This window comes from Pleurodeles waltl, chromosome 5, assembly GCF_031143425.1.
Source record: "Pleurodeles waltl isolate 20211129_DDA chromosome 5, aPleWal1.hap1.20221129, whole genome shotgun sequence".
Lineage (NCBI taxonomy): Eukaryota > Metazoa > Chordata > Amphibia > Caudata > Salamandridae > Pleurodeles > Pleurodeles waltl.
The window spans coordinates 1,876,737,866-1,876,756,386 of NC_090444.1; the positions used below are offsets into that span (position 1 = coordinate 1,876,737,866).

The 18,521-nt window shown below is 45.0% G+C and overlaps 1 protein-coding gene across 1 annotated transcript in view; it reads left to right on the forward strand.

Moving 5' to 3' along the window:
- The window catches only part of LOC138297181 (uncharacterized), a 308,108-nt gene extending 291,042 nt beyond the window's left edge, over positions 1 to 17,066 (forward strand). The window contains exon 13 of the mRNA XM_069236676.1: positions 13,577 to 17,066. Coding sequence (XP_069092777.1) covers positions 13,577 to 14,331 — 755 coding nt within the window. The 3' untranslated portion in view covers positions 14,332 to 17,066. The remainder of the gene's footprint in view (positions 1 to 13,576) is intronic.
- The last annotated feature ends 1,455 nt before the right edge of the window (positions 17,067 to 18,521 follow it).

An 18,521-nucleotide genomic window follows, 5' to 3' on the forward strand; every position in this document is an offset into this window, starting at 1 on the left:
GTAAAACAACTTAGAAACTCCAAACCCAAAACAAGATGGCAGGAGTATGCAGAGCATGCACACTACAAACAGATGCGTACAGGATAAGTAACTATTTCCTTCATGTATAAGTGGGATCCAGAATAGTTTTTTACCTTTATAGGTAGTTCAAAGTGTTTCCCAGTTTGTATTATTTACGTTGGAATGTAGGTTTGCAGTGCTGTCAGCAGGGATTTAAGCAGGTCCTCTACTGATAGCTGATGCCTTCAGTAGAGTCTGTGTGAAGAGATAACGCACACCTTCAGTAGAGTCTGCGTGAGGAGGTAATGTATACCTTCAGTATAGTCTGCCTGAGGAGGTAATGTATACCTTTCATAGAGTCTGCCTGAAGAGGTAATGTATACCTTCAGTAGAGTCTGCGTGAGGAGGTAATGTATATCTTCAGTGGAGTCTGCCTGAAGAGGTAATGTATACCTTTAGTAGAGGATACATGAGGAGGTAATGTATACCTCAAGTAGAGTCTGCGTGAGGAGGTGATGTATACCTTCAGTAGAGTCTGCGTGAGGAGGTAATGTATACCTTCAGTAGAGGAGGTAATGCATACCTTCAGTGAACTCTGCATGAGGCAATGTATACCTCCATTAGAGTCTGCGTGAGGAGGTAATGTATACCTTCAGTAAAGTCTGCGTGAGGCAATGTATACCTTCAGTGGAGTATGCGTGAGGGAGGTAATGTATAGTTTCTGTAGAGCCTGCCTGAAGAGGTAATGTATACCTTCAGTAGAGTCTGCCTGAGGAGGTAATGTGTACTTTTGGTGGAGTCTCTGTGAGGAGGTAATGTATACTTTCAGTAAAGTCTGCGTGAGGTAATGTATACCTTCAGTGGAGTCTGTGTGAGGTAATGTATACCTTCAGTGGAGTCTGTGTGAGGTAATGTATACCTTCAGTGGAGTCTGCGTGAGGTAATGTATACCATCAGTGGAGTCTGCAGGAGGATGTAATATATACCTTCAGTAGAGTCTGTGTGACGAGGTGACTTATACCTTCAGTTGATCCTGCCTGAAGAAGTCATGTATACCTTCAGTAGAGTCTGCCTGAGGAGGTAATGTATACCTTCAGTATAGTCTGTGTGACGAAATAACGCATACCTTGAGTTGAGCCTGCCTGAAGAAGTAATGTATACCTTCAGTAGAGTCTGCGTGTGGAGGTAATCTATATTTTCAGAAGAGTCTGCGTGGGGTAAGTATACCTTCAGAAAAGTCTACCTGAGGCAATGTATACCTCCAGTAGAGTCTGCCTGAGGAGGTAATGTATACCTTTCATAGAGTCAGCCTGAGGAGGTAATGTATACCTTCAGATGAGCCTGCCTGGAGAGGTAATGTATACCTTCAGTGGAGTCTGCCTGAGGAGGTAATGTATACCTTCAGTTGAGCCTGCCTGGAGAGGTAATGTATACCTTTAGTAGAGCCTGCGTGAGGGGTTGATGTATATATTCATTAGATTCTCTGTTACAAGGTAATATATACCATTAGTAGAGTGTGCATGACAAGGTAATGTATACCTTCAGTAGAGTCTACATGACGAGTTGATGTATACCTTCAGTAGAGTATGCATGAGGAGCTAACGTATACCTTCAGTGGAGTCTGTGTGAGGAGGTAATGTATACCTTCAGTAGTGTCTGCGTGAGGAGGTAAAGCATGCCTTCAGTAGTGTCTGTGCGAGGAGGTCAGGCCTCAAAAAATCATAAAAATGTTACTAGACCTGTAGGTCGAGTAACTTGAATAATCTACTCTACCATAACTGTAATATACTTGATATGTAAATGGCTCTCAAATTGTGTGATCCTATGCAAGTAAGGAACGAGTCACTACATCTTGTGACTTGAAAGACTTCTTCATAGTAAAACAAATTAGAAATTCCAAACCCAAAACAAGATGGCAGGAGTATGCAGAGCATGCACACTACAAACAGATGCGTACAGGATAAGTAACTATTTCCTTCATGTATAAGTGGGATCCAGAATAGTTTTTTACCTTTTATAGGTAGTTCAAAGTGTTTCCCAGTTTGTATTATTTACGTTAGAATGTAGGTTTGCAGTGCTGTCAGCAGGGATTTAAGCAGGTCCTCTACTGATAGCTGATGCCTTCAGTAGAGTCTGTGTGAAGAGATAACGCACACCTTCAGTAGAGTCTGTGTGAGGAGGTAATGTATACCTTCAGTACAGTCTGCCTGAGGAGGTAATGTATACCTTTCATAGAGTCTGCCTGAAGAGGTAATGTATACCTTCAGTAGAGTCTGCGTGAGGAGGTAATGTATACCTTCAGTTGAGTCTGCCTGAGGAGGTAATGTATACCTTCAGTATAGTCTGCGTGAGGAGGTAATGTATACCTTCAGTAGAGTCTGCCTGAGGAAGTAATGTATACCTTTCATAGAGTCTGCCTAAAGAGGTAATGTATATGTTCAGTGGAGTCTGCCTGAAGAGGTAATGTATACCTTCAGTAGAGTCTGCCTGAGGAGGTAATGTATACCTCCAGTAGAGTCTGCGTGAGGAGGTAATGTATACCTTCAGTAGAGTCTGCCTGAGGAAGCAATGTATACCTTTCATAGAGTCTGCCTAAAGAGGTAATGTATATCTTCAGTGGAGTCTGCCTGAAGAGGTAATGTATACCTTCAGTAGAGGCTACATGAGGAGGTAATGTATATGTCAAGTAGAGTCTGCGTGAGGAGGTGATGTATACCTTCAGTAGAGTCTGCGTGAGGAGGCAATGTATACCTCCAGTAGAGTCTGCATGTGGAGGTAATGTGTACTTTCAGTAGAGTCTGCCTGAGAAGGTAATGTATACCTTTCATAGAGTCTGCTTGAGGAGTAATGTATACCTTCAGTAAAGTCTGCGTGAGGCAATGTATACCTCCAGTAGAGTCTGCCTGAGGAGGTATTGTATACCTTTCATAGAGTCTGCCTGAGGAGGTAATGTATACCTTCAGTGGAGTCTGCCTGAGGAGGTAATGTATACCTTCAGTTGAGCCTGCCTGGAGAGGTAATGTATACCTTCAGTGGAGTCTGATGGGGGAAGTATTGTATACTTCCAGTAAAGTCTGCATGCGGAGGTAACATATACCTTCAGTGGAGTCTGCGTGAGGAGGTAATGTATACCTTCAGTAGTGTCTGCGTGAGGAGGTAAAGCATGCCTTCAGTAGTGTCTGTGTGAGGAGGTCAGGCCTCAAAAAATCATAAAAATGTTAGTAGACCTGCAGGTCAAGTAACTTGAATAATCTACTCTACCATAACTGTAATATACTTGATCTGTAAATGCTCTCAAATTGTGTGATCCTATGCAAATATTTTAGTTTACAGAGTCACCTTTTTGTTCATTCTCACATGAGTGTACCTTCAAATATGTGAGCACAGCCTTTCTGCTGTACAAAAAAAAGTCTGTTTCATTAAATAGACTAAACGTTTGCACCATGTATAAAAAGAATCTCGCCCACATATAGGGAACACATGATCCATTACTTGCTTCTTAGTTTACTAATAGCATTGCTACCAGGGCACAAGGGTTTATGTTTAAACACTCACTTTTAATAAATATATTACTAAAGCATGGTGTGGTCACTCACTGTCATTTACAGACAGAACATTTTAAAGAAATGTCCAAAATCCTACCAACTTGCATATTTGAATTAAGAAAAAGGCGCCCGTAAAATACAATATTTGCACAGGAGCTCCCAATTTGAGGCCTGTTTCCGGTCAGGTACATTACAGTTAGGTCGAGTGCTACTCGACCAGCAGGTCAAGTGACATTTTAATGATTTTTCGAGGCCTGTAATGTATTACTAAATCTGTGAAAATCTGGTTTCAGAAAACATATTTATTCTTTGCACACCACCAAGTGAAGTGTTCTGATCTGTTTTCATCCTGTTAACCCCTTGGGTGCCTGGTATGAGCTGGTCTCGTCCTCGGGCGCGGTTGCCGTGTGCTGAGGACGAAACCAGCTCGTTCTGCACCCGGCTCATGGGGTAGTGCTAGCGCTCCCCCATAAGCCTCCCACACCCCAAGGCAGGGATGGAAGGGGAAGCGCTTCCCCTTCCACCACCCCGCTGCCCCCCCCTCACCCCTGCACTGACGTCTGATGACGTAAGCGCGCCATCGCACAATTACCTCATCACTGGCTACCATGCTTCCAGTGCGACCGAGGAGAAACAGATTAGTTTCTCCTCTGTACGGGGCAGGGGATGTCAGGGAGGCATGAAAAGGGAAGGCAAGGCTTTTCCTTGCCTTTTCATGTCTCTCTGAGCATTCCTGCAGCAGGAATGCCACTAAACACGAGGGATTTTTGTTGTATTCGTCTAATTTCATAAGGGGTGCGACCTCTTTGGCAAGGTTTGCTCTCCAGGGGGCAATTTTATAATTAGGCACCCCGCACCATTTTCTTACCCACAATGCCCTGCAAACCTCCAACTTTGTTGGAAATCACACATACCTTCATTGGAGTCTGCATGAGGAGGTAATGTATAACTTCAGTAGAGTCTACATGAGGCAGTAATATATACCTCAAATAGAGTCTACGTGAGGAAGAAATGTATACCTCCATTAGGGTCTGCATCAGTAGGTAAAATATACTTTCAATACAGTTTCTTGACCTTCAGGTGTCTGCTTCTCTTTGTTAGCATGAGAGAAACCATGCCAAGCCTCAAATGACCGAGCAGATATTGGTGTTCAAAACAATTCCTGGCCCGTTTGGAGGTGTACTTATCAGAAGTAAAACCTCTTCAAGCAGCAGGATTCATTTGTTTAGGAGCTGATAGGAGCATTTTTTATTTTGTTTTTTTATCCGATCAGGTGATGGTCTGCAGAACCATAAGCAGCGTTCATCGGTGAAAACCTAGACAATGTTATTCGAAGTAACAATTTTAAATAGGTGGTCTCTTTATTGGTGTGACATGGTGTAGGGAGCTGGGTTCTGGTTGCAGTTCTCTTCTTCCACTTTTTTCCTGGTTTTTAGATGCAACTTTGACTGAAGTGCACTGGGTTCCTGCTAACCAGGACCCCAGTGCCAGTGTTCTTTCCCCAAAACTAGACACCTGGTCTCTTGCTCCCCAAGTGACCAGCCCCCTATAAGTCCCTAGTAAATGGTACCCCGGTACCTAGGGCACGGGTGCTGAAGATGGCCCCTCAGAGCTGCAGCACAACTTGTGCCACTCTGAGGGACCCACCACCAACCTTATGCCAGCTGCCATTGCAGGCTGCGTGACAAGGTGCTCCCAATATTGAAAACACAACATGGCTTACGGCCTGTGTGCCATGTCCCCTAACACTGCAAATAATATATGTAAGTCACCCCTCTAGCAGTCCTTACAGCCCTAAGACAGGGTGCATTATATTACATGTGAGTACATATCTGCGCAAGCAGATATGCCCCTCCTATGACTTTGTAGATTCTCAGACATAGTAAGTGACCAGGGAAGCCATTTTAAGTACATGTGCTGACACTGATGACTACAAGCAGCTGCATGAAGGATTCTCCAAACCCAGGGATGTTTAGTATCTGATTCCAATGAGGGATTTATTAATAAATGCACACACAGAGCACTGTAGAGGTGCCTTCTGAAAACCTACCAGTTACTAGTGTGTTGACTGACTGGTCCTGACCAATTTAGCTACTTTAGACTCGTTTCTGGCCCGCAAGGTCAGAGGCTCCGCTATTGAGAACAAGAGACAAAAACCTGAACCTCATCCAGGCAGGAGGGACATTCCAGGGTGGGAAGCTTCAAAGACCTAGCCGCCTTTGTAATGCAACCCAAGTCTCTCCAGATGGGGTTGATGATTGAATTCCACCCGACCCCTTTGTCCTGACACCACTTTTGGCAGCAGAACAGACGGGAAAATTAGGCAGATTAGCAGGTGTGCCCACTTAATTCCAGTCGACCCCTAAGGTGGACGAGCTTAAGTGGTCACCACTTGTTAAATTCCTCCATCTTTGTTTGGAACCCTGGAACTCGGATCCTCACGACCTAAGGAGAAAAGGTCAAAGGAGAGATGCACCAGCAGAAGAGAAGAAGGAGCAGCTGACCTGGTACAAGTCCCACTGGCCTGTCTGCATTCCTTCATATACTCTACACCCAAAGATGCCTTGTCCTGTAGCTGAACCTGCAGAACCCTGAGAGGACTGCCTGCCTTCCAAAAAGACGCAAGTGAGCAGTGGACATGCTGTCCAACCAACTCCCAGGAAGGGACTCTGCAGTCTCTGGAACCGCAAAGACCCGACACCTGAAGGCACCACTGCACCCGCAGTCATTACCCGAGTGGGAGTGGACCTCCTGTTTGAGAAAGGTCCCCCAGCTGTCCAGAGTCTGAGTCGATTGTGGTTTCACCCCTCCTGGACTCCCTGACGTCGGGCCGCCTCTCCCACAACTCTATAGTGAGAGAAACTTGACACCTAAAGCAACCACTGCACCGGTCACCGCTCGCCCGAGTTGAACTGGACCCTTGATGTCAACAACGTCCCCCCAGCTCTTCTGATCTTGAGTCCTCTGTGGTTCCACCCCTCCTGGAATCCTCAGCGACGCCTGCAGCCTCAAGCCATAGGGCCCCCTAACCATGAGTGCTCCTGAACAAGGAAACCTGACATCAAAGGACACCCTTGCATCTGTCGCCCCTTGGCCTTGGAGAAGAGGACCAAAGGTGCATCTACGTCGCCGAGCACCCCACATTTGTGACCTATCTGTTGGTTGCCCTCCACTGGCCCTCCCCCAGCCGAAGCCTGCAGCCTGAATCCACGGAGACCAATCCCTATTGAAATACATTGGGCACACGATGCGCACTGCACCTCTGCACCTAGCCGCCCCAGTGCTGCCCGGAGTGACCCATTGGTGTGGTCCAGAACCCTGACCAGTACTTACCTTAAGTCTACAAGATTGGTCCAGTGAGTTGTCAATAAGTGCTTATTTGCTGGATATGTTTTCCTTCCATAGGTTAACAGTGAAGAACTCTAAAACTGTACTGTCGATTTTTGCAGCTAAAAAGTATTTATGCTTGAAAGCATACTTACCTTGGAACAAAGTTCTTGTGTTTAAAGTATATATAAAAAGAAGTATTATTTTTATAAGTTGGTCTCTGATTTATTCTGTGACTGTGTCTCTCATTTATTGCCTCTGTGAGTACAACACATGTTTAGCACTACCTAAGCCTAACTGCCCACACTACCACAAACAGAGCATTAGTCCTATCTGTAGGATGGTGGCTTCCTTCTAGAATGGTTACCTCCATCTTTGGCCTGTTTGTCAGTGTGTTTTTACTGTCTCACTGGGATCCTGCTACTCAGGACCCCAGTGCTCATAGTTTTTGGCCTATATGTCAGTGTGTTTTACTGTTTTGTCAGTATGCTTGACTGTGTCACTGGAGTCCTGCTAATCAGAACTCCAGTGCTTATGCTGTCTCTGATTCCAAATGTGTACTTACTTACTGGTAATCCAGTGTTCCACTCTAAATTGGCATACTGGACCCCCCCTTATAAGTCCCTAGTATATTGTACCCAGGTACAAAGGGCATTGGGGTTCCAGGAGATCCTTATGGGCTGCAGCATTTCTTTTGCCACCCATAAGGAGCTCATACAAACACTTTTTTAGGACTGCCATTGCAGCCTAGGTTAAATGGTGTAAGCACTATTTCACAGCCATTTTCACTGCACCAGGTAACTTATAAGTCACCTATATGTCTAACCTTCAGACCCCGAAGGCTAGGTGCAAAGTTACTGTGTGTGAGGGCACCCCTGCACTGGCAGAGATGGCCCCACGTTGTCCAGGCCCATTTTCCCAGACTTGGTGAGTGCGGGAATGCCATAATAAGTGTGCTCTACATATAAGTCAATACTTATATATAGCTTCACAATGGTAACTCCGAATATGGCCATGTAAGGTGTCTAACAACTGGGAATTGTACCGCAATACTGACTCCAGTATTGGTTGCACAATCCCATGCACTCTGGGGGCTCCACAGTGGACCCCAGTACTGCCATACCAGTCAATACATATATGTAGCTTCACAATGGTAACCCTGAATATGGCCGTGTGAGGTGTCTAAGAACCGGAAATTGTACCCCCAATCTGATTCTGGTATTGAGGGGGCAATTCCATGCACCCTGGGGGCTCCACCAGTACTGCCAAACCAGCTCTCTGAGGTTTCCTCTGCAGTCCCAGCTCCTGCCACCTCACAGGCAGTCTTCTGCCCTCCTGAGGCTTGGGCAGCCCAATCCCAGGAAGGCAGAACAACGCATTTTCTTTGGGACAAGGGTGTTGCGCCCTCTCCCTTTGGAAATAGGTGATACAGGCATGGGAGGGGTAGCCTCCCAGAGCCTCTGGAAGTGCTTTGAAAGGCACAGATGGTGCCCTCCTTGCATAATCCAGTCTATACCGGTTCGGGGACCCCCAGTCCCTAAAACTGGGCAAAGGAAATGGGAGTGACCACTCCCCTGTCCATCATCACCCCAGGTGTGGTGCCCAGAGCTCCTCCAGAGTGTCCCTGGGGTTCGCCATTTTGGATTCCAAGGTGTTGGGATACTCTGGGAGCATCTGAGTGTCCAGTGCCAGCAGGCGACGTCAGAGACCCTTCCCGATAGGTCTTTTTCTGATAAGGTAGCCAATCCCCCTCTCAGGGCTATTTAGGGTCTCTCCTGTGGGTGTCTCCTCAGATTGGGATTGCAAGACTCTAGCAGGACTCCTCTGCATCCTTTACTTCACCATCTAACATCGGATCAACAGCAGAACTCCCCCAGGAACTTTACAACTTGCAACAAAGTATCCAAGGTGACTACTGCAACTCTGTAACTCCAGCTCCTGCCAGCAACTGCAGCAGTTTCCAGGTTGTGCATCCATAGAGGTCTGCCTGTCTTCAGCCTGCACTGGAAGAATTGAAATAATATCCTGTGGAGTGAGAGTCACTTCCCTGCTTCAGCAGGTACCTCTCTGCAGCGGCGACCGGTACTTTGGGGTCCCCTCTCCCGACGATGAGCTTGGATCCTGGAACTCAGGTGCTGACCTTTTTTGTCCAGAGGTCGAGCTGTCCAAATTTGGTGGAGGTAAGAGGTTGCCTCCCCGTGCCAGACAGTACCCATGTACATTGCATGTTTTACAGCTCCTAGGGCTTCTGTGTGCTTCACCAAGAAATCCTTCATGCACAGTGTAGCCCAGGTCCCCAGCACTCTATCCTGCGGCGCTCAGCTCCCTGAGTTATTCTCCAGCAGCGTGGGATCCCTTTGTGTAGTGCTGTGACGACTGCCATTTGCAACTCCTTTTCCCCTGTGTTTTGGGACCCCTGTGGGTGCTGCCTGGTCTTCTGAGGGCTCTCTGAAGTTCTGAGCGTCCCCTCTGTCTCCTTATCCTGAGTTGAGACCCCCAGGTCACTCCTGAGCCCGGGCAGCGCATTTTTCCCGCCAAACGCGTTCATGCATGAGCCAAGGCTTGTTGGCGGAATCCAGCAATGAAAACCAGCCTGCATTCATCTACTCAACGTGGGACATCTCCTGCAACAAGCAGGACCCCGCAGCTGTTTTCTTTGGTGCATTTCTAACTTTTTCTTCCAACCAGAGGTTTCACTTTTGCACCTTCATCTGGGTTAGCAGGGGCTCCTGTTCTCCCTGGACTCTTCAGCGTTTCTTGGACTTGGTCTCCTCTCTCCACAGGTCTTCAGATCCAGGAATCCATTGTTGATGTCTTGCAGTCTTGTTTGTTTTTTTGCATTATTCTCTATCACAACTTCTAGTGTGTTTTAGGAAAGTTGCTGTACTTTACTCCTGCTTTCCTGAGCTCTGGGGTGGGGTATTTTACTTACCTTTAGTGTTTTCCTACACTCCCAGTGCCCCTCTACACACTACACTTGCCTAGGTGGGAAACCGACATTCGCATGCCACAATTTGTTATTATGGTTTGTGTTCCCCTAGGCCCATTGCAACCTATTGTGATTTTCACTGTTTGCACTATTATATGACTGTTTACTTACCTGATTTTGGTTACTAGTGTTTCTTTTGTGTATAATACTTACCTCCTACGGGAGTATAGCCTCTAAGATATAGTTGGCATTTGTGTCACTAAAATAAAGTATCTTTATTTTTGCTAACACAGAGTATTATCTTTCATGTGTGTAAGTACTATGTGAATACAGTGCTTTTGCAAGAGCTTTGCATGTCTCCTAGTTCAGCCTTGGCTGCTCTGCCTACAGCTACCTCTAGACAGTCTGGCTTCTAGACACTGACTACATTTCACTGGTAAGGAATAACTGGACCTGGTATAAGGTTTAAGTACCTATGGTACCCACTACAAGCCAGGCCAGCCTCCTACACTATCTACCTTTGCCCCTGCAAACCAATTGGGGATCCACTGGACTCTCTGCACAGTGTACTTTTTAGTGCACCATATAAAGAGTCAGCTTCCTACACGTGGTCTCCTGTTTATAGGTCGAGCACATCAAGTTTTCAACTTGGCGTAAGTATTCTGTGGGCTTTTAACCACGCCCATCGCTTTCACTCGTTCATGGGCGCTTGCCTTTTAGAAATCCCTTGATGTCATTGGTAAGTGCTTTACATTTGTCTTGCATTGGGGCTGGTTTGTTACGCCTTGCAGACTGACCTTTTTTACATGGACTATTGCACGATTGCTGATATACTTCTGTGTGGGCAAACAATTTTTTTCTTTTGTCTCTCCCCTTCGTGCTCACATTGTTCCCACTGTTACAGAGTCGTTTCTTTTGGCTCACCCCTTTGCGCTCCATAGCTTTCACAAAAACTCTTGTAATTAATAAATGCTTTATGTAAAAAAAAAAAAAAAGGCAATCCTCAAAGTGGCTGTCCCCACACAGCAGGAGTTCGTATACTAAAATATTTACTGCACGCTGGGAAAGTCGCCCCATAATGCTTTGCAGGGCGTTACTTTTACAAAAGTGTTTTGCTCAAAACGTTCAGCACGAAATGCTGTTTCTGTCTACATCATCTCAGGGTCCCCACACTAGGTTAGCGGGGGACCCCAAAATAATATCCCTTCCCACCATTCATTGTTTTTTTGAGCTCTCTCATGGCTGGAACTTTTGTTTTACAGCTGAAAGGAGTTTGTGTTTTAAGGGCCTTGTTTGTAATATCATTGCAGTAGGCTCGCAAGCTCTGGAATGTGTAATGCATTACGCCCTCTAGGGCCTAACTATGTGGTTACATGACCATGTTTCTTACAAATGCTATTTTTATTGTGGTGTCCTCTAGGGGCTGTTCTGAGCATTAAAATCAACATACCACAATATTCACAGGCAAAAAACCTGTCCCCATAATGCTTTGCAGGGAATTACTTTTACAAAACATTTTTGCTATCAGCTCCAACTGTGGTGGTCCTAGGATAATGGGACCACCTTCAAAAACGTTCACCACAATGTTCTCTGTCTGCCTACCTCATCTCTGGGTCCCCACACTACATTAGTGGGCACCACAAAATAATAACCCCTCCCAGCCTCCAGTGTTTTTTTAAGCTCTCTCATGGCTGGAAATTTTGTTTTACAGCTGAGAGGAGTTGGTGTTTTAAGGGCCTTGTTTGTAATAGCATTGCAAAAGGTTTGCTTGCTCTGGAATGTGTAATGCATTACGCCCTCTATTGGCTAAATATATGGTTGCACTGCACTGCATTGCATTTTGCCAATTTCTTTTCATGTGGTTATGCCCCCAGGGGCTAATTATATGGTCACATGGGCATGTTTCTTACAAATGTTATTTCTATTGTGGTGTCCTCTATTGGCTGTTCTAAGCATTACAATCAACATAGTACAATATTTGCGGCACTCTGAAACTCGCCCCATAATGCTTTGAAGGGCATTACTTTTATTAAACGTCATCTCTGGGATCCCACACTGCGTTGGTGGGCACCACAGAATAATAACCCCTCCCACCATCTAGTGTCTTTTTAAGTTCTTTCATGGCTGGAACTTTTGTTTTACAGTTAGCAGTAATTTTGTTTTAAGAGCCTTGTTTGTAATATAGTTGCAGGAGGTTTGCTAGCCTTCAAAATGTGTAATGTATTATACCCTCTAGGGACTAAATATATGGCTACACTGCATTACTTACTGCCATTATCTTCTCATGTGGTTATGCCATCTAGGGGCTGACTATATGGTTACATGACCATGTTTCTTACAAGTGCTATTTTTACTGTGGGGCTCTCTAGGGGCTGTCCTTAGAATTACAGTCAACATACCACAATATTCACAGGCAGAAAAACTGTCCCCATAATGCTTTGCAGGGAATTACTTTTACAAAACATTTTTGGTGTCAACTCCAACTGTGGTGGTCCTAGGATAATGGGACCACCTTCAAAACGCTCACCACAATGTGCTCTTTCTGTCTACATCATCTCTGGGTCCTCACACTCAGTTAGTAGGGACCCCAAAATTATAACCTCCTCCCTCCATCCAGTGTCTTCTTAACATCTATCATGGCTGGACTTTTTGTTTGTGTTTTAAAGGCCTTGTTTGTAATTTCATTGCAGTGGGCCTCTTGCCTTAAAAATGTGTAATGTGCTATGACATCTAGGGAGTAAATATATGGTTACAGTGCAATACCTTCTGCCATTTTCTTTTCATGTTGTTATGCCCTCTAGGGGCTAACTATGTGGTTACATGACCATGTTTTTTACAAATTCTATTTTCATTGTGGTGTCCTCTAGAGCAGTGGTTCCCAACCGTTTGACTTCTGTGGCCCCCCACTTTATCATTACTGGTGCCTGGGGACCCCCACTGAATCTTTATTGGAATCCGGGGGGACCCCACCCACCTCCCACTGAGTCATTACTGAAAGCTGGGGACCTGATCTGTTAATATTATTTAATTTTCTAAGCAGTTGCGGGCCCCCTAAAGAGGCTTGGCGGATCCCCAGGGGTCCCCCGACCACAGGTTGGTAACAACTGCTCTAGGAGCTATTCTCAGCATTATAGTCTAATGCCAAATGTTTAATTCTGATAAAGGTTTTTATTGGGTTTCCATGCTAATTGTATATGTTTTATTCAGCTCTCATTATTGTAAGTATGATCATGATTCAGGCCAACTTAACAGCCTTATTACACTCTGACTGTTTGAACACTCTTGATATGTGTGGGTGACCCTTCTAGTTTATTTCTCCTCTGTGGCTGTCTTGTGTCTTTTTTGGGGTAATTGTGTTAGCCAGCCAGCAACTATGATGGTGGGGGTGGTGAAAGTGGTAATCTATTGGAACTAGCATGGCAGATTTAAATAAGAATGCTAAATGGCAACATTTTCATTTTTGGCCTCGGATAGAGGAAGAAGGTAAATGGAAGTGCTGTCGTTATATGCAGGGCCACTGGAATTATGTAGCAGGAAAAGATCGAATTATGAGGCACGGTTGACCAATTAATGTGACAACAAATTCCATTTATGAATTTACAACACCAATAGCTCTAACTCAAGAAAATGCGAGACCTTGTTGCATTGCAAATGCTTGTTTGTGGTTATTGATTACCTGAGACCCCCACAGTAGTGAGATACTGACTGATTACTTTCAGAGACCTAGTACCTGTTCCCTAATTAAAATCCTTTTCTATCTATTTTATTCCAACAGAGTGTGACGCCAGAGTCGAGCAGACATGCACGGACAATAATTTTGAAGCACATTCTCCAGTACTGGAGCAAAAAGAGACACTATTCTGGAAAGCACAGGAGACCGTCCTTGTTCAGAACTCTGAAGAAAAATCCACGAAAGGAGTGCAGGCCCGAAAAAAGCAGAAGAAACCTCCAGCAGACATGAATTTTTCATGTACTGTGTGTCAAAGAAGCTTCAAGAAAAAAGGAAACCTTGTGAACCATCAGAAAGTTCACAGCAGACAAAGTCTGTACATCTGCAGTTCTTGTGGCAAGAGTTTTGGGCGGTTAACAGAATGGAGGAAACACCAGAGAATTCATGCCCGAGATAAACCCTTTAAATGTAATGAATGTGGGAGGATGTTTCGTAAGGCCTCGGCTCTCACCAAGCATCAACAAACCCACAAAGAGGACAAACCCTTTCCATGCACCGTATGCGAGAAGAGTTTCCTTCGTTCAGCACACTTACTCTCACATCTGAAAGTGCACACTGGAGAGAAACCCTTCAAATGTACAGAGTGTTGCAGAAGTTTCAGATGGTCATCAGATCTGACCAGGCATCAGAGAATTCACACAGGAGAAAAGCCTTATGGGTGCGATGAATGTGGGAAGAATTTCAGCGAGTCATCAAACCTCATCAGACACAAACAGATCCACATAGCATGCTACAGTGCGGAGGAGTTCCTTCAAGACATTTCTCTGTTTGAGGCAGAGTCGCATGTTTCAAAAACTTGACTTAAGTTATTATGTGTGTTCAAGTGGTACCCTGATTCAGACCCTTTTTTCCACTAATGACAAGTTGTGAAAATGAAGTGGGATCTGGGATGGTGCTTAAGGACATGTCTTGAGCGAACTGCACTTTGTTCCCACTCATAGCATGGTAGAATTCACTCAGCTGTCATAGTAGCTATTACTAATCGTATTACTAGTTCTACGTAAACTTGTGTGTGGGTCAACTCTTAAATATTTAGAGGTAGCTAGCCTTTCTCATGCAGTCACATGGCTCTGCAGTTTGTATCCTTTGGTGAGACACACAGCCAAGTCAACCCACATGAGATACCCCAGAGCTGCATGAGGTACTCCAGGCTCACATGAGGTACTCCAGGCTCACATGAGGTACTCCAGGCTCACATGAGGTACCCTAGACTCACAAGAGGTACCCCAGACTATCAAGAGGTACTCCCAGACTATGCCCAAGACCCGCATGAGGTGCCCAGTTTCTCATGAGGTACTCCAGACTTGCAGGAGATGCTCCATACGTACATGAGCTACCTCCCACTCACAAGAGGTGCTCCAGACCCACATAAAATACCACATATTCTCATGCGGTGCCCCAGACCCACATGAGATACCACAGATTCACATGAGGTATCCTAGACTTGCATGAGGTGCCCCAGACTCACGTGAGCTACCACTTCCCCCCCCCCTCACATGAGATACCCTAGACTCTCTCTGAAGAAACCTTGTCTGACATTTGTGCCCTATGAACCTGCTGTTAAGATGGAAAACTAACTTGGATGATTGCCTTTAGCAACAGGTCAGTTTTCCCCATCATGTTTACTTGGTGTCTTGCTTCATGTCACTGCTGTACACTTTCAGTGTTAATCATTCAGATAAAACCACAATCTTGCATTCTTCAGTCAACTCTACACAGTGAAAATGATCTCTAACATGAAATAGATAGCCATTGATAGCTGGTATAGGGGTGGCTACTAGATTTATGCAGCAGTGGAAGACCAAAGTTTGAGACTGGGGTGACTAAATTATATATCACAAAAAAGGTACATCATGGATCATATTATATTACTAAAGGGGAAATTAGAAGGAACATTATTTAGCATTATCTCACAATTTACACACACTGGTGTAACAGGGATCCAATTAAAAAAAAAAAAAAAAAAGAAAAAAACACCTCTGCTTAAAAATAAAAAAAAATTCTACACATTCCGCAAGCCCTTCTCAAATTGTTATTTGCAAATAATTGAATTAGTCTGTCCTGCATGGTAAGACAGATGATCGTAGCACACCTGGCTGTAGATACACATGCTCTACATACTCCTATCTAATGCTGGGCTTCATCGAACGCAGCTTGTTTATCTTCAAAGAAGTCTTTAAATCACGAGGTCTTGGTGACTCCTTTGTTGGTCTTTGATGCAGAAGGCATCTGTCTCTATTGTCAGACTGCCAACGGGTTCAGACATGATTCAGTGGGCTCTGGGTCTCAGCAAGTTTGTTGGTTACCTTCCATCTTGTGGTGGGAACTTCTTCCACTCATTCTCTGTGAACAGTGCTGAGTCCACCTGTCATTGTCAACCAACGAGGCTGCTCGGACCTCGAAGCTCTTCAGGCCACAGCATGCTCCAGGCTACCCTTTGCAGAATGAGGACCCACCTGAGGTAATAGAACACACGCTGTTCAAGAGATGCCCCAGATGTCACTCTTACTACCCCTGGGCCGATCTCCACATTGTCTGTAATCTTTGTCTTTTGCCCAAGCATGACGAGAGCTGCTGCAGTTCTTGTTCGGCGTTCTGCAGCAAGAAGAGACTATGCCACTCCTTCGAGTAGAATGGGATGGTGCAGTCCTCTTCAGAAACGCTGGAAGTCTTCGGTGAGTTCCTCAAGTTCCCATCACTCCTCACAAGAAGCTCCCCAACAGGCCAGACCTTCTCACACAAAAACACAGCAGAGTTAGGGTTCCTGACCCCCAAACAGCTCAACCCAGCAGTTTTGCTCCTGAAGTCTTGGAGTTTGGTTACTGTAGTCTACCCCAAGAGCGCTTGAACATACCGAGGGAAGCCCATGGGTCCAGAACGTGCATCTGTTGTGCTGCTAAGTGGAAGCATTATGTCCTTGTTGTAATTCAAAGCACCTAAACCCTCTTATGTCTATGGTGCAAGGCAATATTTGCTACCTACCACACTCACAAAGTCAGTGTGGTAGGTATCTGAGGATTAGCCTACACATCAATCCATCTGCATTTAGCTGCCATTCCTGCATATATACAAAACAGGCAAAACTCTTCCCCTTTGAAATTTCCTGTAATTAAAGCTTTTATGGAGGACCTCAAACGTGTCATTCCATCAAGCGTACCTCCAGCCTGGGATCTCAGTGTTGTCCTCATCAGACTCATAGGGCCCTCTTTGAGACCCTGCATTCGTCCACTGTGCAGTTTCTCTCTTGGAAGGTTGCCTTACTAGTAGCCAGATGTACTGGTGAACTATAGTCTCTTACATGACAGGAACATTCTTCCAGGTACATCAGGACAGAGTGATTCTTAGAACCAATCCAGAATTATCATTTAAGTTGGCCTCCTCGTTCCACCTTAACCAGACCATTGAAGAGAGAAACCTGTTGTTGGGGATTATTCAAAACGTGTGGGTTTTTTTTGTTTTCTTTTTTGTAACTGGATGCCTGGGGTCGTCGGGTGCGACCAAATAACTCCAATAAAGATACATTTAACAAAACAGACCATTGAGCTCTCACTCTTCTTTTCACACCCAGCATGTGTATCTGAAAGGGCACTTCAGAAAGACTTCTTCGAAGATAAACAAGGTGCATCACCCGAGCCTAACACTAGAGGGCAGGTGTTTGCAAAGCGTGTGAATCTACAGCACTACATGCAATGAACAAATGCTTGCAGGGTTCACCAATGTTTGTTCCTATTCCCAGGATAAAACATTTAGTGTCAAATATATACAGTGCTGCACTTAGCAGAAAACAAGCTTTTATATGCACACAGCCTGATATAAAATGCCTGTTTAATTCCATGCTTCTAACTTGTGTTTTAAAAGTTTAAGGTTTACACTGAGTTAACCATAAAGTCTGTCTCAAAGCACCTGTTTTCATTATAAAACAGTCCTACAAAGCCATGTAGTACATGTCATATTTATTATCGAGGAAACCTTTTGGAAATACGTAGCATTGACCATAAAAACATGTTATGGATTCTTCTACATTGTGTCCTCTGTCACTTAGCACGAGCAGTCAAGCCTAACCCGGAGGCAATGTGTAAAGTGTTTGCACAACACATACAACACACATGACACAATAAATACGTCACAAAGGAACCGCTTCAAATTATGTAAAAATAAACTGTATTGCACAAAACATAATTAAACCAACCATAACATGTCAGTAATACCCTGCTACCTAAGCAGTTGTCAGAACACAACATAATACTGTTATTCTGCACATAGCAGTAGTCACACATAACACACAGGTTACTTATAATTCTGAAACCCAAGCAGTAGTCAGGAAAACATTACTATAGAAATGCAATTGTCATAAAATTATCATAAATGCCCATAAAAGGAACATTAGAAAATGTATGGCAAGTCATGCAAACATATTAGCATAGACGTATGGGTCATAACCAAACACATAATTATTACTGCCTAGACTTTAGCATGAATGCCCAAAAAGTGAGACATCACCACATGTGTCAGTATAGATGTACTTGTACCAGGGATGGCAACTCTCAGATTCTTGTGTGGCACACAGGAGCTCCTAGTGTCGGAAGGTACTGATTGGTCCTGGCCGGGGTGAAACCTCCGTTGAGGTCTCTGCCTGTCCTACGGTATGATGCTCCCCACAAACAAGGTCCCGTGATCCCCAAAATAGGCTGAGGGGGAACAAAACAAACAAGCCAACGCAGCGATCTCTACCTCGGAGTCAGTTCTCTCCCCACAGTTTCGGCTCGCTGGTAGGTGAGTGCAGTGAGAAGCGGGTGGTGGAGGGGTGAGGGGGCTCCGACCAGCTCCGTCCCTTACCGTGGCCGGAGTCAACACGTCCCTGGTCTCAACACACCCGGTAGGATGAGCCTCCTAGCTTTGGATCCCGCCTGGCTCAGGATCAAGCCTGCCAATCCTTGTGGATGGAGGAGGACTCTGGCAAGGGAATCCTCCGTAGCGTCCCCTGCATCCT